Below are 25,891 nucleotides of genomic sequence, written 5' to 3' on the forward strand. Positions count from 1 at the left end.
TTAGTAAACTCATACTGAACTTTCCTAGTAAAAATTACTTCACTGGGTAAAAATAACAAAGGTTTGAATCTCAACAACACTGCTTACTAGCCTGAGACTGTAGACATTCTGATGACTTTGCATTTCATTCCTTTTTTGATCTTTATCCAGCACTTAATCCAGAGCAAAATTAATTAATTAATAGAATCCATGCTAGAACAGTACTCAACCACTGAGGTGTAACTGTAGCCCCATAAAATCATCTTTCTTAATCCATTTCTGCTTGTGAAAACTGGGGAAACACCACTAAGGTTTTCGACAATTAAGTAATAGGAAGCGACTATATAAAGAAAGAGCTTGCTTCTCAGGTCATACAGTAGACAAGTGAAAATGTAATACACCTAAAAGCAGCTAGTGCTACCTAGTCCTGTCACAGAGCAGATGGCCACCTAATAATGCTTCATAAACATGTCTCCTTAATAACAAGATTTAAAGAGATAATGACTGAAGCTGCTGTCAGGGGAGGGAGGTGTGCCTTTAACCCCAGGAATCTCTGAGCTTGAGGCCAGATTGACCTACATAGTGAGTTCAAGGTTAACTAGGTTAGAGTTACACAGTGAGATTCTGTCTTTAAAAGAACAAACAAAAAGCATAATAGAAATCAAGATTTAGAGTCTATGAGATGGTTCAGCAGGTAAAAGCACATGCTATGCAAACCCAATGTACTGAGTTTGATCCTCAGTGGAAGGAGAGAGCTGAACGCTGTTCTCTGACCCAAAGTGTGCTCCATGGAAAGACACAAAAGCACCTACAGTCTTACACATACACACACTTTATATTAAGCTGGGATTCACATTTGCCCAGAGACCCACAAAGCAACGTCCTTGTTGACAGAAAGTGAATGCTGTACTCTCAGTCTGGAGACACTACCCTCACCTTTGTATACTGCTCCACCAGCTTTGTGAAGTAGTTGAAGAGGCTGTGCTGTGGACGGAGAAAGTCAAACTGATAGTTGCGCTGCTCTTTCTGCATCAGCTGAGTCAGAAACTGGCGCCCATTCCTGGCCACAAACTGAGCTGTCAGCTTCACTACATCCAGGTCGAAGGCTGAGATGGAGGGGGGATCAGCGATGAATTCAAACTCAGGAGGGGGTTCCTTCGGTACTATGGTCTCTTGGATCACCTGGGCTTGGACCTAAGACAGCGTTGAATAAGAACAGAACAGAAGTAAACTAACTCTGCAGAATGGCCAAAGACTCCAATGTTTTATTAACTGAGCATCACTGGGACTTGCTATGAGAAGACTGGCACCCAAGGGCATTGGAATCTCACCCAACTACTGCTTCAAGTATCTACATCTCTGCTCCCATCCTGAAATTAAAGGCCTAAAGAGGTGGCAAAAATACAAAGGAAATAGGCTGTAAAAATCTAACTTAAGAGGCTATACAATAAGACCCATGTGTTCTGTAGTAAATCTCACTGCATAAAGTACATCAATGACCTCCAAGAGAACCACGAAGCAGACAGAATAGATACTGTGGCTGTTTTTCACAATGAGAAATTTAGGCCCTACAAGCAGCAATCAAAATGCAAGGTCTTCAAACATGACTTCAATTTTTCTCATGGCTAAACAAAAGGCTGCTTTTCCCACAAAAGTCTGGGAGTTGTGTAAAATGAAGAGACCAGGGCAGTTCTACACAGTAAACAAACCACATTGGCACTTTCTATCTTTACTGACTAGTGCTGGCTTCAACACTCCTGGGCCCCAGCACAAACTGGGTACTGGAACCGCCCAAACAAAAGGGAAGGAATGGTACAAGGCTAAATCACCTCATCCAGGCCAAAACGTTATTCTCACACTACAACTAACTCACACCTTGAATTGATAAAACATATTTGGACAAGTCTCAGCTTCATCATCTGTTAAACTGTTGTTCCACTGGGCTCTTCATGATCTGGGCCCAGAGCACAGAGAGCTTGACCAACAAGTGCTCAAAAAGTGCTATGTACTTACTATCGGTGATTCTGAAAGACAAGGGTAACTTTATTCTGTCCCTGGTGATTGTGGACAGCAGAGCTAATTAGCCCACCAAGCTTGCTTCCTCCCTAACCCACAAAGAGGGGCTGCGCTACAAACCTTCTGGGGCAGCTGTTGTTGGGTGGCTTGCTGCTGCTGCTGCATAACCTTGGGGATGGCAGCTGAGGGTTCCTGAGCCTTCCCCTCCTTAAACTCGCTGACCTTGTGGCGGTAGTAGGCATGGTAAGGGTCATTGGGATTTAAGAAGTTGAACTTGGGGTTGTTGATCTCATTTTGTCGGATCCTGGCTTCAAATTCAGGCCCATTTCTGCGGGGAAAAGTTAACACATCAAATGATGAATACCACCTTTGTGATGACTCAGATCCAAACCTCCATCCATATCAATATCTGTGCCACCACCCACTCACAAAACCAGTCTATCCCTCATTTAGTAACTAGGAATCAGCAGTCAGTGCTATCTGCCAGAGTGGGCCTGGCCACTCCCACCAGTCATCCCTTTAGCTCCTCTGCCACAACCAGCTGAAAAATTGTTTTTTCTTAGGATAAAATATTTTTGACTAAGGATGTGGCAGAAATGTAGAATGTTTGTCTAATACATACAAGGCCCTGGATTTGGTTCCCGGCTCCACAAAAAAAAACCAAAAAACTCAAACAGCTAATAAATGTTAATAGCTTGTCCAAACACTGCTTAAAGTAACTTCATTTATTATTGGGAGGCCCACAAAGGAAATATTTCTCTGTAAGGTTCATGAGGCTCTGCAAGATTTATATATTTTGTATATATACAGGATAAGGCCATGGTGCAATGGCTGAGTAGGTAAAGGTGCTTGCTGACAAGATGAACAACCTGAGTTTGATCTCCTGGTTCCACATGGTAAAAGGAAAAGAACTAACTCTCACAACTTGTGCTCTGATCCGTGTGTGTGTGCTTGTGCACATACGCACATACAGATATATACCCACACAAAAGAAATGCAATCAATCCGCTAGAACAATGACAAAATGGGGAATCCAAATTTTTAAGAGTCCCAGTAGGTATAACTCAAGCGGTCATAACTTTTTGGTTTGGATTTTTTGAGATACAGTCTCACATTGACCAGGCTAAGAACTGGCCTTGAACCCCTGATCTGACTGCCTTTACCTTCCAGGTGCCACTAAGTGTGCCACCAAACCTAGTTCCAGGTGTCATACTTACATATAACATCTGTGTCAGCTTAAAAAGACACAGGATAGGGCTGGAGAGATGGCTCAGCCGTTAAAGGCTAGGCTCACAACCAAAAATATAAAAAGACACAGGATATAGACACCTTCAATTTTCTGCTTCACTACTTAGTCTCATGTAGGTCAAGGCTCCAAAGTATTCCTTGCTTTGATTTTCGCTAGTATCACTTTCTCTATATACCTCCAGGTATTATTGAGATTTGTGTAAGTAGTGAATACATGCAGATAAAACACTGTATACATAATAAATAAATCTTTAAAACAAAACAAACAAAAAACAAAATATTAGCCACCAAAACAATCTGTGACATCCATGGCAGACTGTGGAAAGCCTAGATTCTAGCAAGTTCTGGTCACACCCTGCAGCTTGACTAATACCATGAAGTCTCAATTGTGCTTTACTCCAACCAGAACCTCATGCTTGGGAAAGAAGCATTTTCCTACCTCCCTATGTAATGTAAACCACACACAGATTTGATTTGGATCCCACTAAATCAGGTCACCACATCTGGAAAATGCCCAGGGAGACTAATGGCTTCTAGAAAAGGGGGTCTGGGTTGTCTCTTGCAGTGCTGCCTAAGCCATAGTCTCTACACATCAGGAAACAATTAGAAAGATATAATGAGAAGGCAGATGTATTTATTCCAGGAAATTCCAGTGCTCTAAGCTGGCTTACTGCTAATTTTAGAATTAGATCTTCCAATATAAGGAATGGATTTCAGCAGAAAAGCCTGACTCTGACTTAGCCCAGCTGGCGGGGCTTTTTAAAGGTAATTTCCAATTTAACTTTTTGACAAAAAATGCAGGTCTGGGAAGACCTACCTACAGAGAAAAGATTCCTTTTAGCCAGATTTGGTTGCAGATACTCACTGCCTGCTCCTGAGTATCAGGTTTAGCAGAGCAGACCTAAATATAGCTCTCCCAGAGCAAGATCCTGACCTGTCCCTTCATTTCAAAGCGTGATGTTATTTACAATTTCTGAGAGAGAGAGAGAGAGAGAGAGAGAGAGAGAGAGAGAGAGAGAGAGAGAGAGAGAATGCATATGCTCACTAGTGCTCACAGGGAGACCAGAGGTTGACACTGAGTAACCTTCTCTATCATTTTCTGCTGTGGGATGGGATGGTCTTTCTGCATGCTGTATGTGTGGTTCTCATTGGTTGGTAAATAAAGCTGCTTTGGCCTATGGCAAATCCAAGCAGAGATACAGGAGAAGAGATACAGTCAGCCGCTGAGGAAACAAGACACGTAAAAAATAAGGTAACAAGTCATGAACCCTGTGGCAAAGCATAGATAAGAAATATGGGTTAATTTAAATATAAGAGCTAGCTAGTAATAAGCCTGAGCCTCGGCCAAGCATTGATAAGTAAAATTAGGCCTCTGAGTGCTTATTTGGGAACTGGCAGGCAGGAGAGAAACCTCCAATTACAATTTTCCATCTTATTTTTTTGTAACAGGGTCTTGTACTGAGCCTGGAGCTCACCATTATGGTTAAGCAGGCTGGCCAGTTAGTGGGCCCCAAGAATTTGCCCTTCTTTACCCACCAGGGGTGGGGTTACAATCACCCACACACACAGACACACATACCACCTTTTATGTGGTGCTAGAGAGTCAAACTCAAGTCCTATACTGTACAGCAAGCATTCTACCCATTGAGCCATCCCAAGTTCACATTTATAATGTCTACAAAAGTGACTGCCATGGTTAAAAACCCATCTTATAAACACGGTGGTGTTTTTACACTAGAGATAGAATTCATATCTTTTACATAAAAATATACACTCACTCCATCACTAAGCTATACAATCAACCTTTTTCTTTCTTTCTTCCTTTCTTTCTTTATCTGTCTGTCTGTCTATCTTCCTTCCCCCCCCCCTCTCTCCCTCCCTCCCTCCCTCCCTCCCTACCTATTCTGGGGTTTGAGACAAGGTTTCACTGTAGCTTTGGAGCCTGTCCTGGAACTACCTCTGTAGACCAGACTGGCCTCGAACTCACAGAGATCCGCCTGCCTCTGCCTCCCGAGTGCTGGGATTAAAGGCATGAGCCACCACCACCCGGCTAACCTTTTTATTTTTTATATCTTTTTTTTTTTTTTAAAGACAAGATCTTGGCCTTGGTTGACCTAAAGCTCACATTGTAAACCAGGCTGGCCTTGAACTCACAGAGACCCACTTGCCTCTGCCTCACCTAATTAGGGGACTTGAAGGAATATCCAATCCATTTTGTCTTCCTTTTCCAAAAATATAGTTTGTGTCTGTGTGTGCTTACTCAGATTGTGAGCTGCCTGACATGGGTGTGGGGAAACAAACTCAGGTCCTCTGTAGGAGCAGAAAGTGGTCCCAATGTCTGAGCCACTCTTTCAGCTCCTATTTCCTTTCTTTGAAATAGAGCTCACCACATAGCCAGGCTAGTCTCCAAATCCTCACTACCACCGGGATTACAAGTGTGCATCACTATACAGTGATGGGTTTTTCTTTTTAAGAGAACTAAGATAGTCGTGCTTTTCTGTCTATGGCAGCAGAGCATGACACAATTATTGGAAAGTCACTTGCATACATGTGTGCACACAAGCCTGTGGATACCAGAGGTTGACATGCTATCAGGTGTCTATCATTTCCCACCTTATTTAAATTTATATATTTATTTTAGATAGTGTCCAATAGTGTCTAGCTGGCCTAAAATGCTACTAGGGTGGCCTGAAACTCATAGTGATTGACCTGCCTCTGCCTTCAGAGTGCATCAACACACAGGCCCCACTTTAGTTTTTGAGGCAAGGGACAAGGTCTCTCACTGAATCTGAAGCACAATAATTTGACAGACTTCCTGGCCAGCAAGCTCCAGGAATCTGCCAGTCTCCATTCCCCAGTACTGAGGTTACCAGAAATACGTATCACTAAATCTTGCTTTTACATGGGAGCCAGAAAAACAAACGCAAGATCTTGTACTTTCATGACAGGCACTTTACTGAACTGAGCCATCTCCCCAGCCCTTAGCATTTTTCTTTTAATGCTCTCTTAGCCACTAATGTTTCACATGGGAGTTTCCTCTACAGAAAGCATCTAAGAAGAAAAGACAATATTCAAACTCTTCTTACAGCTTCACTGACCAAGTGGAAACACTGGAAACAATCTCAAGAAAACATAGTCTCAACACCCTGCATCCCTCTTTATAGAAAGCATCCAGCATGAGGGAAATCATAGAGTAGTGTAGGAAATGTTTACAATTTAGCATGCAAGAAAAATCAAGACATGATAGTATTTGTGCTGGTATTACCATATCCAAAAGAGGACGCTAAGAGCAGAAGGAAACAGGAAAAGGTGACAACAGCTGGCAGGAATTGTCCTAACAGTAAGATTGCACCTATTCCTTATGCAACACCCTTTTCCCAGTTATTAACATCACAGGAGAAATGACAAAGGCATTAACGTTGCTATAAAACATTAGCCAACTAAACATAATAATACCCAATGTCCTAATCTTAGGGCAGTTTTTAGGTGAAAGTCTAAGTTCAAGTGACATAAACTCTCATGGAGTGGTCACATGATGTCAAACAATCTCTTTACTTGAGTAGGAAGTTGGGAAAGAAACATCTATTAAATGATACAAGGTGGTAGAGACGTTTGATGGAGGAAGGTCATTGGTTAAATAATAAAGAAACTGCTTGGTCCTCATAGGTTAGAACATAGGTGGGTGGAGTAAACAGAACAGAATGCTGGGAGGAAGAGGAAGTGAGCTCAGACGCCATGCTCTCCTCTCCAGAGCAGATGCGATGAAGCAAGCCACCAGGTCAGACATGCTGAATCTTTTCTGCTGTAGCAGGAAAAAAGTTGTGTTGTTTTAAAATGCTGGCTTTCTGGGCCGTCCTGCCAGGGCAAACTCTGACTCTTTCAAGCAGGCGGTCCTGACTAAGGAGCTCTTGAGTGTTAAACAACACTCAACTTGTTTGCTGGCAAGGACCTTGAAACGCCACAGAGTTGTGGCAATAAAAATGGTTAAAGCCGATATCTCTGCCATGAGGCTGGAAAGCTAAGGAATGGACTGGATCCAGCTGCCAAAGCCACGACTTTAGTCCTACTGAGATTGCTTGGTAAAGACTCATATGGTCAGAAAAAGAGAGAGATACAGTAAAGAGAGATTCAAAGACAAAGAAAACCTTTAAATGATTTACAGTGTGTTTAAAAATATAAGCAGGCTGAAAGTTAAAGTTCTTAAAAGTAAGAAAACAAAAATAAGGAAGTAGTTGGGTGTGGTAGTACACACCTTTAATCCCAACACTTGGGTGGCAGAGGGAGATTGACTTCTGTGACTTCAAGGTGTGGCAGTATACACCTTTAATCCCAATGCCTGGGAGGCAGAGACAGATGGATCTCTGAGAGTTCAAGGACAGCCTGGTCTACAGAGTTATTCCAGACAAAGATACACAGAGAATATAAAAGTAAAAATAAACAAAATAGAGGTTAAAATAAAGCCGCACAAAGATGGAAAACACAATGAGAATCTTGATACTATATGCTATTATGCTCTGTTTGAATTGTTTGAATGCTGAGGAAGGAGCAACAGTTGCTAAAAGATATTTGTTTATAAATGCTACTGAACTAATCCAACATAGATATTTTCAAAATACCTTGACTTCAGAATTTGGATCTAAGGATATGATACTTTGGAAAAGAGATTCTTCTTTTGTTTTCACAGAGAATGAGACTCTATGGATTGCTTCTTCGATCCCAATATGGTATGATAGACCTCCTGAAGGGTTGCTGTGAACACCCTTAAAAAATTGCTTCGCTCAACTGCCAACTGAGATGAATCTAGCACACAGGTTATCCCATAAAAGACCCGAATAACAGCGCCCCCATTCAGCAGGAAGCAGTTTGGAGAGAAAAAACTGCGTCCATGTTCCCATATATTGTTTATAAATGTTCTTTTACATTTAAAGGGGAGATGATATAGATGTGAATAATTTGCATTGATATGAATCTTGGTTTACTGATATTAATTTAAGATCAATTTTATTATATGTATATGTATTTCTGATATTAAGATATTGTGATTGTGTAGTTCACTTAAAAATGTAATGTATAAAAAAAAATGTAATGTATATAGGTTGTTAATGGATAATTATCAATAATAGGTCAAGCTTGTAGTCATGTTAGTTAGATTTTCTAGATGTACACAGATATATTTAGATAGGCATTCTTCATATCTTTCAAAGATTATAGAATATGGCATTTTAAATGTTTTAATAACTTAGGGTTTTTCATGACAATGAGACACTCTGCTCCTGGCAGCACCAATCTACTTCAAGCAGAAGATGGGCATCGAAGAGGCACCTTATGGAGTTTGATAGCTATTTGGACAAGAAACTGCTCTTGCCTGGACTACTGTATAAACTGGACACAGAGAACCCGCAGAGAGAGGACTACTGAACTTGCCTAAAGGTGAGATGATCTTTTGGGGTTCCTGATTCATGAAAGAGTCTGCGAGACATTCTGCAGGATACAGCAGATAGTGACTGAACTGCCTTTGAAATTTCCTGCTTCACTGAAATGTCTGCTGGAAACTATGGACCTGTAGGCCGAAGAAGGATGCCCCAATGGTACAGAGGAACTTTGGGTGACTGTCCAGGCAGCGAGATGTCTCTGTCATTTCTAGAGTTTTGTAAGTTGCTTACTTCTCATTTATTTAGGTAATATTGTATCTTTCTGGAGTCTTTGATGGAGTTGAAGAATAGATAGATAGTTATAGTTTTCCTTAGTTATGATAAAGATAAATAGATGTAAATATTGTAACTGTAATTCTTACTTGATAACTGTTTTGCTATATGTAATTTTGCTATGTTAAAGTTAAAGCCTTCCTTTTTTGTTTAAACAGAAAAAGGGGAAATGATGGAGGAAGGTCTTGGTTAAATAATAAAGAAACTGCTTGGTCCTCATAGGTTAGAACATAGGTGGGTGGAGTAAACAGAACAGAATGCTGGGAGGAAGAGGAAGTGAGCTCAGACGCCATGCTCTCCTCTCCAGAGCAGAAGCGATGAAGCAAGCCGCCAGGTCAGACATGCTGAATCTTTCCTGGTAAGACTGATGCTACACAGATTATTAGAGATGGGTTGATCGGGATATGAGAATTAGCCAGTAAGGACTAGAGCTAATGGGCCAAGCAGTGTTTAAAAGAATACAGTTTGTGTGTCGTTATTTTGGGGCATAAGCTAGCCAGGCAGCCATGAGCCGGGCTGTGGGAAGAGGCCCGCAGCTCCCCACTACAGACGTTGCCGCAGGGGAGTGACTATGAATGTGGGCCTAACACAGCATATGTTCCTGGACACTGTTCAGGGCCAAGTACTACTCATATAAGAAGCAGTCTAGTTCAAGAAAGCCAGAAATCCAGACAGATTGTGAAATCACTTCATTTTTAAGTGTGGTAATAGGAATTTTTAAGATTCTAAAGACAAATAAAACATCTGCAGACTGGATATATCTGTGGGATGTGTTGGCCTTTGGAGTCAAGTGGGCCTAAAGATTACATCTAAGGATATAGGATGAAGAGGTTGGGGAAAAGCCTGACCAATGTCCACCCTGCCCAGAAAGATTAACAAAGTGTTTAGAACATAACTGAGCTTTACTCAGACCTATCAGCTTACTTCTGACTCACCTGTAAGTGATCATATACGGCTCCTTACACAAGGAGAACTTCAACTCTGCCTTCTATCTCCTCTGGTCAGCAGCCCAAACACAGCATACACATCATCAGGGAAAAGAAGCCACCAGGAATTCCCTCAGGCTTGTTTTGGAAGCTGAAACTCCTGGTGACTATACAGCTGGGTATGGCTCTCACTGTGGTTACTGCTGTTACATGTCAAAGACAACAGGCCTGCTTATTGCCCACCTCCAGGCCCTACTGTGGTTTTGGAATAACTAACATGCCTAAGCCAGAGTCTTGAAAAAGAAAAACAAAAAATCATACTGCCTTTGTGCTGACTCAAAAGCCCTTTATGTTACAATTTTTCCCAACCCACTGTGCAGAAGCAGCTCTTACCTGGCCACAAAACTGGCAGTCTTGTCAACAATATTCCTGACCTCTGGAGGAGGGTAAATAATCCCTACCACTGGCTTGGAAGGAGTGGATTCTTCCTTTGATGTTGCTTCTTCTTCAACTGGCTGTGAAAACAAAAGAAAAGATCTTCAAATTCCTGGTTTGGGTGAGGCTATCATAAACCAGCTTCTAGCATTTCTCCAAGACACGGCTGACAAGAGTCTTTGTCCTGCAGACTTCTTATATATACTTATGGGGCCATTCCCAAGAGCTAGGGAAAAGAATGGCTTTCTTGGCTCCTCTTCAGACAGGCAGACTGGTGTGATCAGATACACAAATTTCTTTTTTTTTTTTGCTTATTTGCTGACATAGGGCTGAAACTTAGAGCCTTACACATGCTAAACAAGGAACTGATTATATCCTTAGCATCCAAAAGGCCATGTCTTTAGCCCTGAACCTAGTATTGTGTCTTGCATAGAATACTTAATGACTGTCTGCCAAAGAGCAGCTCAGTAGTTTAATGTGTTTACCCTGCATGAGGTTCTAGGTTCTATACTTAACACAAACAGAAATAAAGGAGAGAGAAAAAAAAAGAAGAAGAAAGTCTGGCTGATAGATCATTCTGTCTTAATTGTCCGTTTTTTTACCCACCAATTCCATAAACCTAGCCACTGTTGAATGCATAAATGGTTTGTGGAGCTTCAATGGAATTCGACACCAATGATTCTTTAATGCTTTATCCAGAAGCTTCTTCTTCCTCTCAGTTAAGAATTGGGTTCTCATCTTAAAAAACTGAGATTCCCTCCATCTTCATGTTCCTCTGGGCTTCTGCCTTCCCCTTGTTCTTCCTCTGGCAGCTGAACATTACAAGTTTCTATTTCATCTCCTATTTGGTTCTCATTTACTTCAAGTATTCTATCATCTATCTATCTATCTATCTATCTATCTATCTATCTATCTATCTATCTATCATCTATCTATCTATCTATCTATCTATCTATCATCTATCTATCTATCTATCATCCATCCATCCATCCATCCATCCATCCATCCATCTATCTATCTTGGGTATTTTGAGACAGGGTTTCCTCTGTGCAGCCCTGATTGTTCTGGAACTCACTTTGTAGACCAAGCTGGCCCCAAACTCAGAGATCCGCCTGTCTCCTGATTGCTCAATCAAATATTCTTGGCAGCTGTGGGAGCCTCGTCTTCTGTCTTGTACATTTTACCTCTTAACCTATACACTGGAAACCTCTAAAGCAGCAGTTCTCAAGCTGTGGGACTCGACTCTTTTGGGAGTGAACGTCCCTTCCTTTCACAGAGGTCGCCTAAGACCATCCTGCATATCAGATATTTACCATTAACAACAGTGGCAAAATGCAGTTATGAAGTAGCAACAAAAATGGCTTCATGGTTTGGGGTCACAGCACAGAGACCTGCATTAAAGGGCTGCAGCATTAGGAAGGCCAAGAATCACTGCTCTAAACATATCGTTTACAATTTCTTCTCAGTATTCTCACTGTCTTCAGCCAGACACTCTTGAAAACTATGTTCTACATTTCCTTTCCCTACTTTAGGCTGAAAAACCCTGCCTACATCAATCTCCCAGGCAAGTCTTGAATACCACCAAGCTTTAGAATGGTTTTCCAGGTCTCCTGAGCCTCCCTAATTCACCAAATACAAAGTACACCCCAGGCACTTGAAGCGTATTAACTCTTAGGATCCTGATGCCAACTCTGAAGTGTTCTTCCTCCCAAACGCCAGACAACAGGAATAACAAACTTGTGCCTGGCCCCCAGACAGAATCAGGATTCTAGCACATCACTTTGGCTGGAGAGCCTGTGCCAACATCATTCTGGGACAAACACTTGCCCATCCCTCAGACCCTCAGTGTCTTTGGGATACGGTTAACTGTCTCTTCCCCTCTTTGCAGCACTCTAAATCTACGTTTCTGAAACACAAATGTCACTATCCAGCCTAAACTATCTCCCACTGTCTTCACAGACACGTTCAGATTCTACCACCATTATCCCAGATTTGTACCTGAGCCACATTTGTTCACGTATCTTTGAGAAAAGAGGGAGCATCTGACTCTACCGTGGTGTAACTATTATTTGGTATCATCTATTATTCCCCAGTGTCGATGAAAATACACAAGCATACAAATACATAAACGTTTGGAGAAAGGACATGGGCTTCATCTGTCATATTTGGGATTGTATTCTGACCCAAAGCAACAATCAGCATATAGTATGCGCCTGATAAGTGTATGTTGACTAATTTCCTTCCCCCATCACTCTTCATTGTTATTCTTTCCTGCAAAACAGCCGCTCACCTCTCACTTTCCTCACACTGATTTCCCCTCTGCTCCAGCAAGCAGTGCTGGTTAAATCCATGGCTTATTTGTATTCAACCTAACTGCAATTATTTACCCACATACTTCCACCTCAGCAATCTGTTAGCTTTTGGGTCTCGTCCAATCTAGCCTTCAATTCATGAGCCTCCTGACTTAGACTCACAAATGCTGGGATTACTGACGTGTGTCATGGGCCCAGCCTTGAGAGCTTTTAAAGGCTGCCTGACATTTTATCACTTACACCGACACAGAAAATAAACATTGAGTGTTTATGCATGCATGTACTTTCACTAGTATGGACTCTCGCTTAAGGCAGGGGTTACGCCTCATCTGTTCTCCAATGATGAAGACTGAATCCTTGTCCGGTTTAGGAAAAGCACCTCGTAGGTGTTTGGGAAAAACGAAAAAAGACATAAGGCAATCTAGGAAATTAGCGATTACTGGACAAAGGCTGAGCGACCGGGAGGCCCAAAAGCCACAGTGAACAGACAGGCCCAATGCTTCCCACATCTGAACGAAACACCTTGGGATCGGGTTAAAATAAGGTGTAGAGAGGAGGCTTCGTGATTCTAATAAGCCCCCAGGTGAAGCCTAGGCTGCAAGTCCGCAAGCTTCTTTGAGAATTCCGGTTCCAGGGAGCTTTTGGGGACCAGAAGGCAACGCAGCGCGTTGACTCCTGGGACTTGCAGTCCCTCCACGTCCTTCAGGGCTGCCTGAGCTTCCAGCAGGCGTGCCGTAGCGCCCGCGCGGGAGGGGAGGGACGAGGCCTACACCGGGGCAGCGGGCTGAGGAGCACGGGGCGCGGTACCTGTTTGGGCTCAGTAGCTACTGGCGGCGGCGGAGGCACCGCCTGCACGGGTCCGGCCGGCATGACTGCGACGCTCAGAGCTGCCAGTCCGCCTCAGGGTGACCACCAGTACGGCGATAAGGTTAAGCTCCCCACACGAAGTCCACAACGCAATGGCAAGATGGCGGCGACCCAGCGGAAAGCCGCGGAAGTCAGTGAACACACTTCCGGCCCCGCCCCCCTGCCGTGGCGCACTTCCCACCCCGCCGCGCGGGCACGTCGGTGCGCTACGCTGTTGCCATGGCAGCGGTCTGGGCGCGCTGCTAAGGGTTTCGAGGGATCCCAGGAGCCGCAGACCCCCTGGGGGAAGTTCTGTGAGCCGGCCAGACACAGAGCTGAGGCTGCGACGCCGGAGACAGGTGAGCTGAACTCCCCTCGCGACCCTGGCCGCTTCTCGCTCCCTGTGACCACACCTTGCTTCCAAGTCCTCTCCACTCCAGTCTTCCTTCCTGCTTGGCCTGTCATTTTGAAGAATTTTCCTCCCATTAGACCTGTTGCCGTAGAGTCCCACCTAATTACACCTTTAGTCCCTTTTTTCTGTTCAGCACCACCTCCTCCGGATCCCTCCTTACAGAGCCCAAGCCCGCAATTTCCTGGGGTCTCTTCCCACTGGCCTCTTTTCTAAGGTGCACCCTTAACTTCCATAGCCCCGCCCTCAAGCCCGACCTCCTCCAATCACAGCTGTTCTTCAAACTCCCACCGGCGCCCGCCTGCAGACCACGCCTCTCACTTGCCGGAGAAGTAAATCACCGTCTCTTCTCTCTTGAGATCTTCTAGGTCCCCATTCCCTTTCCTCTCCCAAATCCCGAATACTGAAAGAGGGTTCTATGCTCATCCTGCCTCTCTTCACCTGGGAAATGGGGCAACAACAAAACGCCCAAGGTCCCTCTCCATCCACTCGGTAGCTGGTTATTTCACTGTTGTTAATGCAGAATAGGGACAATTAGGAACAGATGGACATTTATTTACTCCAAGCTAGATCCTGTGTCAAACACTACAGGTAATGCATCATTGCTCCTTAGAGCAAGCTATTTGCTGGTGAAGACCACGAAGTAAGAATCCATACTAACGCCGGGCGGTGGTGGCGCACGCCTTTAATCCCAGCACTTGGGAGGCAGAGGCAGGCGGATCTCTGTGAGTTCGAGACCAGCCTGGTCTACAAGAGCTAGTTCCAGGACAGGCTCCAAAGCCACAGAGAAACCCTGTCTCGAAAAACCAAAAAAAAAAAAAAAAAAAAGAATCCATACTAACGAGGGGAAAAAAATCTGTATGGGGGAGGGATCCATTCTCAGTTCAGTTTTCTCTACTAATCTGATGTTTGTTACTATGTCTTTACTGTGTCACTTTAATGTCCCAAGGCGTCCAGACAATAGCTAACTCGGGTCAGAGATTGGCAATTGTCATGTACGTGGTTTTAGAATTTCAAAAATACTTTCTTAGTAGTGACCGAACCTCAGGGGGCTTCAGTCTGACTGAGAAATAAGCATGGTCTTCAACCACAGTGTTAGTTGTTTGAGAGAGGGAGGACTGAAGGTTGAATGGAGAGAAAGGCTCCTGTCCTTCCTTGGGAGTCAGAAAACCTCAAATTACGTTATGAGCTGCTACCCCTGTAATACCAGTGTTGGTTCCCTTAGAGCCATAACCTCTGTGGTCACAGGTGCAGATCAGAGCTGGTAGCTTCATGTTTATCGTTCACTCAAGACCTAGGAATGGCAAAGCGCATGTCACATGTTCTTCACAAGCATACTATAAATCTGCATAAGCTCTATTTCTAAAAGAATCAATAGAGAGTAACCTTGGGTATTCCGTGTGCATACATGTTTGTGGTGCTGATGGTTTGCCCAGGGCTTCAGACATGTTAAGCAAGTGCTGTACTCCCAAGCTGTAGTGTCTGCTTAACTTTGAATATTCTTGCTGTTTTGACCCAGAATTTGTATCCAAGATGGTCCCAGTAAACAGATTGATTTTTTTTTTCACTCAGTGCTTTGTCTCCTGAATATGCTTCTCCCCAGACTGGAGCTTCTTGCTCGCTTTATTTCCTTCATGTTCTCCCGGGAAAGAGATCCAGGACACCTCCTGCCGTTGCTTTCCTCGTTGTCTCCACTTCACTTGGGGACATAAAAATCTCTTGGGCTGCACTGTCTCACCAGAGGCGGTTGCCAAGTCAACACATGGGAGATATGAGTCAAATGTATTTGTTTGTATGTGAGTATTATGGGCAACACTCCTTGCAGGGAGTTAGTGGTTTCTAAAGGCTCTCTCTCCCTTCCTCCCAATTTTCACTTTATAGCCATGGATGTCCTTGAACTTGCATTCCTCCTGCCTTAGCCTCCTAAGAGCTAGGGTTACAGGCCTGTGTTACCATACCCTGCCTGACCCTAGCAGGTAGATTTTCAGTCCCATTGTTGATAAACACATAGCATTTTACCCTCTACACCTATGCTGCACAACACGGTAACCACTAGCCCCATGTGGCTTTAAGTATTTGAAATAGGACCAAGTGTGGTGGAATCACCTTTAATCCCAGTACTGAGAGATTATCTGGTGGATCTCTGTGAGTTTGGGGCTAGCCTAGTCTATACAATGAGTTCCTGGACAGTTGGGGCTATGTAGACAGACATTGTCTCAAAAAACAAAAAAAAAAAATTAAAAAATGCTTTTGAAATACTACTCTCTGGAACAAATTGAGATTTGACCCATAAGGGTCAAATAAGCACTGGACTTTGTGGCTTAATAAATTTAAAAAAATGTTTAAGGGCCGGGCGGTGGTGGCGCACGCCTTTAATCCCAGCACTCAGGAGGCAGAGGCAGGCGGATCTCTGGGAGTTCGAGGCCAGCCTGGTCTACAAGAACTAGTTCTGGGACAGGCACCAAAGCTACAGAGAAACCCTGTCTCGAAAAAAACCAAAAAAAAAAAAAAATGTTTAAGGGTTTGGTATATAGCTTAATCAGTAGAATGCTTTCCTAGCATTCACAAAACCCTGAGTTCACTCTCCAACATCACTTGTAGGGGCTGGTGGTACACACCTGTCATGAGAGCACTTGGGAAGTAGAGGTATGGGGATCAGATCTTGAAAGTCACCCTGCTCAAAGCCAAGGCCAGTAGGGATATGTACAAGACTGCCTTTTTTACTTCTTTCTCTTTGTGTTTTTTGTTTTGTTTTTAGTTGTTGTTGTTGTTATTGTTGTTTAGGTTTTTCAGGACAGGGTTTCTCTGTGTAATAGTCCTGGCTGTCCCAGAACTCACTTTGTAGACCACATTGACCTTGAACTCACAGAGATCTGCCTGTTTCTGCCTCCCAGGGGCTGGGATTAAAGGCATGGACCACCATGCCCAGCACAAGCATGTCCTAAAAAATATGTTACCCAGGCTGTAGAAATGACTCAGAAATTGAGACCATGTATTGCTCTTGCAGGAGCCCTGAGTTCACTTCCCAGCACTCATGTTGGATGGCTGACCTGCGTGTACCATCAGCTCCATGGGATCCAACACCACCAGACTCCATGGGCATCCACAAACATCAGTCACACTTACATTTACAAATAAACAAATTAAAAATAAGTAAAAAGCCAAGTATGATGACATACACCTTTTGTCCCAGCCCTCGGGAGAGTATGGGGCAGGTGCAGGCAGAGTTCTGTGAGTTTGAGGTCAGCCTGGTCTGTGCAGTGAGTTTCAGGACAGCCATGGCTACATAGTGAAAGCCTGTCTCAAAAAATAGAAAATAATAAACAAAAATCCTAATTTCATATTGAGTTTATGTTGAAATAATGTCCTGAGTATATTAGGGTAAATAAAATTAAATTTTCTTTTTTCACTCCTTTTTTAAAAGATTTACTGATATTTATGTGTATGGGTGTTTTGCCTGCAGGCATGTCCAGGTACTACATGTGTGCATGCCTGAAGACACAAAAGAGGGCATCACACCCTCTAGAACTGGAGGTACCCATAGATGCTTGTGGGTGCTGAGAACTGAACCTGGGTCCTCTGCAAGAGGGCCATCTCTCTTGCTTCCTTTTTGCTTTCTTTTTAAATGTGGTCTAAGAGAGGGGAAGTAATATTTTAACTTACTCATCACAAGGTTCATGACTGAGATCTCTAATAAGACAGGTGTTAAAAAAAAAAGGAAGGAAGGAAAGAAAAGACTGAGATCCCTAGTAAGACAGATGTTTAAGAAAAGAAAGAAAGGAAGGAAGAAAAGAAAAGAAAAGCAGGGCTGCATATACACACCTTTAATCCTAGCACTTGGGAGGCAGAGGCAGGTGGATTTCTGAGCTGGAGGCCAGCCTAGTCTATATGGCAAGTTCCAGACACAGCTAAAGCTACATAGTGAGACCCTATCTCAAAAACAAAACAAAACAACAACAACAAAAAAAACCAATGTACTTGTTTACTATTATGTGTTGATGTATGTATACATACATGCATGTGTCACAATGCCTGTGTAGAGGTCAAAGGACAACTTTTGTGAATTGATGTTCTCCTTGTACGACATAGGTTCTGAGGATAAAACTCAGGTTGTCCACCTTGAGTGACAAGTGTTTCACCTGCTGGCCATCTCTCTGACTCCAGATTTTTCTTTGCAGTCTCCTGTTGTACTCCTCACCAAGCAGATTTCCCACAGAATGCCAGGCATACAAGGTCTTCAGTGAGAAGGGAGGGGAGCCAGTGTTCCTGCCTTTACCACCTTTTCAGGGAAGAGTGAGGGGACAGGCAAGATGGCCTCTGTGCTTCTGCCGTTTTCTGTCTCTAAGCCCCATTCCTTGCATTATACTTCTTTTGGACAGGGCTGTTCTAGAAGCAGCATGGCCTAAGGATGGAAGAAATAGGGTAGATGGAAAATTCCTGCTGCCTGAGTGGTTTCTCTAGGTTCCACTTTCCCCTTTTCTGTATAAAGGGGATAGATTTGGGGCAGTGGCACTTCTGTGGTCAGGCTGAAGGTCTGTATGCTCCCCAATCTTTTTTTCTCATTCCTGTTACAAAGAGGGGGTGCTTGTTAGTCCCAGCCACCCGGCTAGCTTAGCCCCAAAATAACTACACAGAAGCTGTATTATTAAATCACTGCTTGGCCCATTAGCTCTAGCCTCTTATTGGCTAACTCTCACATCTTGATTTTTTTTTTTTTTTTTTTTTTTTTTTTTTTTTTTTTTTTTTTTTTTTTTTTTTTTTTTTTTAATTAGTTCACATCTTGATTTAACCCATTTCTATTAATCGGTATATTGCCACATGGCAGTGGCTTACCAGGAAAGATTCAGCATGTCTGACTCTGGCGACTCCATGGCGGCTCTCTCTCTCTCTCTCTCTCTCTCTCTCTCTCTCTCTCTCTGCTTTCTTCCTCCCATCATTCAGTTCTGTCTTCTCCACCTACCTAAGTTCTCCCCTATCAGGCCAAGGCAGTTTCTTTATTCATTAACCAATACAAGCAACACATAGAAAGAAGGACCTCCTACACCACTTCCCCTTCCTCCAGCCTGGACTCTTCTTCTTGCAGGTAGCTCCCACCCAATCTCCCAGGAATCCCTCCTGACTGTGTGCTCACTCACTCTCTTGTGCATCCATTCCCAGGGATGGGAGGGCCGCTTGCGGCCAGCCCTGCACCTGAACCAGGAAGCCAGGAGCCAGAAAGCCAGGCATCTTCACAAGCCTCAGACCTCAGAGCCTAGTGCGAGAGATAGACATAGTCAGTCACTCCAGCTTCATGGGCAAACATCTGTGAGAGGTAAGAACTAGTCCTCTGGGAAATCCAGAGTCCACCTCAGACCCCACCACCTTGGGCCTCTGAGTTTCCCAGCATTTCGGGCCCAGGTCTCAGGCTTGGTGACCAGGTCATACAGTAATGAGCTCAAAGGGCACAGTCCACATGTTCACAGGGTGCATGATGGGAAGGTGGGGTGGATCCTAGCATTCCCTGTTGTGCTGAAGCTATGATGTGTTTGGGCTGTGTCACATCTAGCATGGCTCCAGACTTGGACCTGCCCAGGAGTAGAGACAGTGTGATGCCAGGGCAGACACAAAGCAAAGCTGGGGTTGGGATAGAAAGACCACAGCATCTCAGAAGCTCTGTGTTTCTATAGAGGGCTGGGCAGGGGGGCAAGGTCATTATAAATACACAGGGAGACTGGGTTTATGGTCTACCAGTGGACATAGGAGACAAGTTTAGCTAGGTAGGCACAGTCTCAGTAGGGGGCAATACTCAGGCTGTAAACATCCATGGGGAGAAAGCTATGGTGGGAATAGTCTGAATATACTGTCAACATCCGTGCTTAGTGCCGCAAGGGAGGCTTTGCCATTTCCCTCTGGGCCGAGACTCTGGAGTCCTTGATAGTCTGTGCCCATATCAATAGCATCCATTCATTCAGTACTCCACTTACTCGGGGCTTCCTCTGTTCCCTTCAGGTAGAAGACTCATTCCTATACAGCAAGGGGGCCTGGGGCACACAGATTCTCTGGAGGCAGGGTCGCCATGGGACTGGGTAGGTAGAAGTGAGGCTAGATGAGGCTGGCTAAGACATGCAAAGCCAGGGTCTAAAAGGCCTGTCACTCAGGATTTCTCCCTAAAATCAGAGGTGGATTTTGGATTTGGAACACCCAGACAGGCCAGGGGGTTTATAAGGTTCTCCTGGCAATAGCGACATCACTTTGGCTGACCCTGGTTCCTCTTTCAGCCCCAGGAGTTGTGGGGATGGCACACCTGCTAGGCAGCCAGACCTGCATGGACAGCCTGCGCAAGGACCTCACGGACCTACAGGGCACCATTGTGGATGTGTTCTCCCACGCTGGGCCTGTGCGCTTCCCGTCCTGGAAGTTCCCTGACCGTGTGGCCTGTGACCTTGACATGGTGGCCCTTCTGGAGCACTATGACCACGTGCCAGGTGACCCTGAGTTCACGCAGTTGTCCCATGCTGTGCTGCTGGAGCTGGTCATTGACAGGTGAGGCCTGGATCAAATCTGGACATCTAAAGATGCCAAAACCTGCCCCTTTTTTTTTTTTTTCTTTCTTTTTTTTTTTTTTTTTTGGTTTTTCGAGACAGGGTTTCTCTGTGGTTTTGGAGCCTGTCCTGGAACTAGCTCTTGTAGACCAGGCTGGTCTCGAACTCCCAGAGATCCGCCTGCCTCTGCCTCCCAAGTGCTGGGATTAAAGGCGTGCGCCACCACCGCCCAGCTAAACCTGCCCCTTTGTAGCAGCTGCAGGAGCCCTTTCTAGCTGGCAACATGGGTAACATCTGTCAACCATGAAGTGAATATACAGGTCGGGCCACAACTCAGGACCCTTTGTTTCTTTTTTCTGTTTTTTTTTTTGTTGTTGTTGTTGTTGTTGTTGTTATTGTTGTCGTTTTGTTTTGTTTTTCAAGACAGGGTTTCTCTGTGTAACAGCCCTACCTGCCTGGAACTAGCGCTGTAGACCAGACTAGTCTCCAACTCACAGAGATCTGCTTGCCTCTGCCTCCTGAGTGCTGAGATTAAAGGCGTATGCAACCACAGCCCCGACTTCTGCAACACCACCTTTTATTCTGTGCTGTACTCTGCTGCCCTATCCTGTCTACCTCAGGAAGTTCTGTCTTTATCCCCACTCTGCCCTCTGCTGTTGTTCCCCATAATACCAGGGCACTGCCTGCTATCTCCTCAGGTTTCTGTGTGGCAGGAACACTATAGCTGCTGCTTAGCATTTTCATCCCAGCTCCTGGTGTTTTGTGGGCTGTGTTCCCTCTGTGCTACTCAAGGCCAGAAACGGGGTGGGAATGTTTTTCCCACCCTTGGCCCTGCTAGGCGAAGGCCAGTTGCTCCTCTGTCACCCCACCACCTCTCCACTGTCATTAAAGTTTCCTCCTGTGAACCACTCAAAAACTGCCCATGCAGTAAAGCTGCGGGGACCAATGGGCATCAGAAACACTGAGGAGGGACCTGCCTGGATCCAGAAGGCAGGGGACTCCTGAGAGGCCTGGAGGAGGCCTGAGTGTGAAAGCGGTGCTTGCACCTCTGCAGGGCTGGACTGCTGTGAGTGCAGAGCACTTCCTTTCCCAGGGCAGGCAGTGAAGCCGGCCCTGCCAACCCCTTCCTGCTCTGACAGAACACCCCTTTACCCACCAGGGCCCGATCACTCACCCCTTTCCTGTAAAGCTGTTGCTGACATACCTCCCGACCCTCACACCCCAGCTGAGCATTGTTTACTTCTGAGTTAGTACTAGCTTCCTTTGTGTATAAGTGACTCCTGGGTATAAGTATGTTATAGTTATAACTATGCCAGAGACAACTGAATCTAAGCTTAGCTTGGGAACCCTAGAGTGAAGGCCATGGCCTCTAGCCAACAGTGTGACATTTTAAGAAGCTCAGGACATGTCAATGATGGGACCATGGCTAAGGCTCCATGTATCACAGCATCCCCCACCACAGGTGGCTGTCTGAGAACACAGACTGATCAGCTAAATTCCCCGCTGGGTCCTAGTTCCCCAGTGTTATTGTCCACATGGCCCAGAGGGTGGGCCTGGAGGCAGTAGGTACCTCCTCCTCAAGGCCTCGGGGCCTCCTGCTACCCCTACCTCCTGTAACAAGATGAGTTCACTTACCTTCCAGCTGTGTGTTGCAAGCATACAATTCTATCTTTAAGGTAAGTCTTGGCCATGCCTAGGCACACTTTCCAACACCCCCTTTCCCTAGCATTAGCTTGACTCTAAACTTGAACTTGGAGGTTAGCTGTCTGCACCCCATCTCAGTTGTCACAGAGGCTGCTCAGCCTGGAAGAGGCAACTCTGACTGGAACCATGAAAATGCGTACATGCCCTTGCCCTGCCCCGCTTACCCTGTGACTTTGGGATGTTCTTGCTATTTAGGGGTTTCATTTGTAAAAGTGAGGCACTACTTACCCAGGACTTTCTGAGCCAGGCTGCCTTTCTTCAGCTCCTCAGTCAAGTGGGGAACCATGAAGCAGAAGGTACTTCCATCCAGGAAGCCACAAGAGGGCACCAGCTTGGAGGTGGCCCCTGGTGTGAGCATGAAGCTCACATGGACTCTCTCTAGGTCCTTGATGTCCAAGTCAGTCCCCAGAGCTCAAAGCCCCCGGTTGTATGAAGACTCTATTAGACCAGCATTGGCCCCAGGCCACCCAGCAACTCTGCCCGCAGGCTCCTGCTGCTGCTTCAGAGCTGTGCCAGCTACCTGGAAAACCTCAGTCTGGATCAGATGATGCCTCCTGCCCGAGTTGCAGGGCCATGCATGTCTGTGGGGCTCACAGTGCGGCGCTTCTGGAACAACCTGCTGAGGCTGGGCATGCTGTACCAGCAGGCAGTGCCCCAGGTGGGTCATCTCAGCCCCTAACTGTGGTCTCCCTCACATACTGTTCCAATTCTAGCTTCTTACCACACCACTGCCCCTGCTGGTCCTTCGCTGGCTCTCCACTGCCCAGCTGGGGCACTCAAACTCTAGAGCCCCCCATTCAAGTCCCATGGCCTTGGCAGTGAAGAAAGCAGACCTTGGGGTCAAGTCTGGCTCCCTGGCTTTGCTGTTTACACACTGAACCTCAGTTTGTTCATCTACACAGCAGGTTTTCTAACAGGTTATCCTTTAATCCTCACGATCGCCCTGTGAGGAAGGGAGAGGAGTCTAAAACAGAGTGGTTACAGTGGCATGAGAGCAAGCAAGAACCCGGGCAGTCTGGAGAGGTGGCTCAGAGGTTAAGAGCACTGGCAGCTCTTCCAGAGGTCCTGAGATCAATGCCCAGCAACTACATGGTGGCTCACAATCATCTGTAATGAGATCTGATGCCTTCTTCTGGCCTGCAGGAATATATGCAGATAGAATACTGTAAACAGCCGGGCGGTGGTGGTGCACGCCTTTAATCCCAGCACTCGGGAGGCAGAGGCAGGCGGATCTCTGTGAGTTCGAGGCCAGCCTGGTCTACAAGAGCTAGTTCCAGGACAGGCACCAAAGCTACAGAGAAACCCTGTCTCGAAAAAAAAAAAAAAAAAAGAATACTGTAAACATAACAAATAAGTCATTTTTAAAAAAAGAATTGGCTGTAACTGCCACCATTACCCACCCTCCCAGTTCCATGCATATTTAACCATGCAAAGCCTGGGATTAGAGCAGGGAGAACAGAAAAGAGGCCAGGGCTGGGTTGAGTCAGAGAGAAAAGGGAGAAGGTTCTCTGTGATTTGTGTGGGTGTCACTTAACATCTGAAGGTCTGAGCACAGGGCAAGGCTGTCATGAACATCTCCAGGGAACTGGTTACCTCCCATGTCCATCTCTCTCACCTGACTTCCCTTTCTTTTCCTGACCCCAGAAAAGAGCAAACCAAGGGGAGATTCCCATCGGCAAGCCCACGGCTAAGGGTGAACCAGCCAGGAGCCCCGAATGCATGACTGCCAAGTTCATCAAGCCTCCTTCCCCAGTGCCAGGCTTGCCCTTGATCTGCCAAGGGCTGCAGAGCATCCCTGTCAGAGTCTCCTTGCGGGGCCCAGTTGGGACCACCGAGAAAACCAAGAGCGTCCACTCCCAGACCATCGAGACAGCCTTGGTGCCCTGTGATGCTTGCACCAGTGTCCAGGGCAGCTTGTGGGAGGTGGGCAAGGTGGTCATCAGCCTGTGTCAGAGTCAGAACTTGCCTTCGTCCTTGGGCCAGTTCCAGAAGCTGGTGCAGGACAGCATGGGGCTCAAACCACTGCCAGCTGCCACCATGGGCCACTGGGCAGCAGAACAGAGTAAAGACCTTACTCGTCTCAATAAGCACGTGGGAGCCCTCACCCAACTTATCGGGCCCCTCAGGGCCCAGCTGGAAGAGGCTGAGGGCCAGAAGGACGGGCTACAGAAGCAAGTGGGCAAACTGGAGCAGGCTCTGCGGCAGGAGAGAGGAGAATGGCAGCGGCAGACAGAGGAGGCTGAGCGGAGCCTGGCCGAGTGCGAGCGTGACAGGCAACAGCTAATCGCAGGTCTACTCCCCGGAGGCCAGATACTGCCATAACCTTAGGACAATCATCCCTCCTCCCGTCAGAGAGCAGGGCAAATCCCAGTAGAATGCATGGAAGAGACCCAGGAAAGGAAGGCGGCAAGAAGGGTGTAGATATCCATTGGCCACCCTGTGAGCAGGGGATACCTGGAGGCTTGCGTAGCACCTGAGCCTCAGGCTTGTCGCCTCAGAAGGGGAGAGGGCTGGGGTGTTCATCTAACATTCACTCAGTAATGGTCACTAAAAGTACCTGCAGGAAGCTCCCCCTATTCCCAGCACCTCTGCCTCAACAGAGCAGCCTCTTGGCTTTGGCAAAAGCTCTTGGACAGACGCAAGATACTGCTGTCCACTGTTACCAGCTGAGGGCTTAGGGCAAGAAGTCACTGTGCTTTCTGAGCCTCTCCACTGCCTCCACGCAGATCACTGGGTCCAGAGAGGCATAGGTAATCCAGCAGCCAATGGGGCATGCCAGGGCCCAAGGCCTCCTAGGATTACCCCAACCCCACCTTGGCAACTCAAGCAGCCCTTGCACACTGGATGGTTGCCTCTACAGGGTTCACTGGGCTTAAAGGCCACAGGCCCAAATGATCCACTGAAAGGCCTTTCTCTTGGCTGCCACAGAAACGTGTGACCTAAAGGCAAAGGTGACCAATCTGGAGGGAGACCTGAAGCAGCAGCAGAAGTCCATGCAGGCCATGGGTAAGAAGCCCCTTTGCATGACCCCATCCACATCTCCAACTCTTTGTATAGCTGGACATGTACCTCCGTTTCCATCCAAAGCTTCTAGGGCAGAGAGTGGGAACTACAGGAGAATGGTTCTGACTCTAGGCCGATGGTTATGGTCCAGGCTGGAGTCTCAATTTCAGTGGGCAGAAAGTGCCTTCTGTAGTCCAGACCTGCCTCATGTGGTCTAGAGCCCGGTGCTGTGATCTGTGACCTCTGCTTCGTCTCAGTCAGAGACTCACCCAGAGCTCCCTTCCTCTGCCCCCTGTGTACCTGCTCTCTCAATCCTGCAGTGGCAAAGACCCAGCAGCTGGAGGAGGAAGGTGAGCGGAGGGCAGCAGCCGAGAGGCAAGTGCAGCAGCTGGAGGAGCAAGTGCAGCTGCTGGCAGGGCGGCTGGATGGGGCTGGGCAGCAGATCCGCTGGGCCAGCACAGAGCTGGACAAAGAGAAAGCCCGAGTCGACAGCATGGTCCGTCACCAGGAGGTGAGGGCTTCAGGCTCTGCAGCCCTCTTATCCCTATTCCCTGCCACAATGTGGGAGGTGGATACTCTGTTGTTCTCTATTTTATGAATGGAGAAACTGAAGCATAGTGAGGTTAAACAAGTTTCCCCAGGGCACACAACTACCGAGAGGTAGAGCCAGGTCTCTCTCTTCATATTCAGTGTGTGCCAGGATATTTGGGTTTCTTTTGTTTTGGCAGAGGGGTTTAAGACAGGGTTTCTCTGGGTAGCCCTGGCTGTACTGGAACTCACTTTGTAG

General features: G+C 46.1%; 2 protein-coding genes across 3 annotated transcripts in view; one reads left to right on the forward strand and one right to left on the reverse strand.

The window, feature by feature from the left end:
* Sf3a1 (splicing factor 3a subunit 1) overlaps positions 1 to 13,608 on the reverse strand; it is a 26,188-nt gene extending 12,580 nt beyond the window's left edge. The window contains exons 1-4 of the mRNA XM_057771193.1: positions 13,429 to 13,608; positions 10,268 to 10,389; positions 2,116 to 2,323; positions 916 to 1,173 (exon numbers count right to left, since the gene is read on the reverse strand). Coding sequence (XP_057627176.1) covers positions 916 to 1,173; positions 2,116 to 2,323; positions 10,268 to 10,389; positions 13,429 to 13,491 — 651 coding nt within the window. The 5' untranslated portion in view covers positions 13,492 to 13,608. The remainder of the gene's footprint in view (positions 1 to 915; positions 1,174 to 2,115; positions 2,324 to 10,267; positions 10,390 to 13,428) is intronic.
* Ccdc157 (coiled-coil domain containing 157) overlaps positions 13,490 to 25,891 on the forward strand; it is a 17,671-nt gene continuing 5,269 nt past the window's right edge. For both annotated transcript variants that reach the window (XM_057771191.1, XM_057771192.1), the window contains exons 1-7: positions 13,490 to 13,826; positions 19,034 to 19,187; positions 20,134 to 20,398; positions 22,588 to 22,759; positions 23,746 to 24,391; positions 25,030 to 25,107; positions 25,425 to 25,615. In XM_057771191.1, the coding sequence (XP_057627174.1) occupies positions 13,581 to 13,826; positions 19,034 to 19,187; positions 20,134 to 20,398; positions 22,588 to 22,759; positions 23,746 to 24,391; positions 25,030 to 25,107; positions 25,425 to 25,615 (1,752 nt within the window). In that variant the 5' untranslated portion in view covers positions 13,490 to 13,580. The remainder of the gene's footprint in view (positions 13,827 to 19,033; positions 19,188 to 20,133; positions 20,399 to 22,587; positions 22,760 to 23,745; positions 24,392 to 25,029; positions 25,108 to 25,424; positions 25,616 to 25,891) is intronic.

Source organism: Chionomys nivalis, chromosome 6, assembly GCF_950005125.1.
Source record: "Chionomys nivalis chromosome 6, mChiNiv1.1, whole genome shotgun sequence".
In the NCBI taxonomy this organism is placed as follows: domain Eukaryota; kingdom Metazoa; phylum Chordata; class Mammalia; order Rodentia; family Cricetidae; genus Chionomys; species Chionomys nivalis.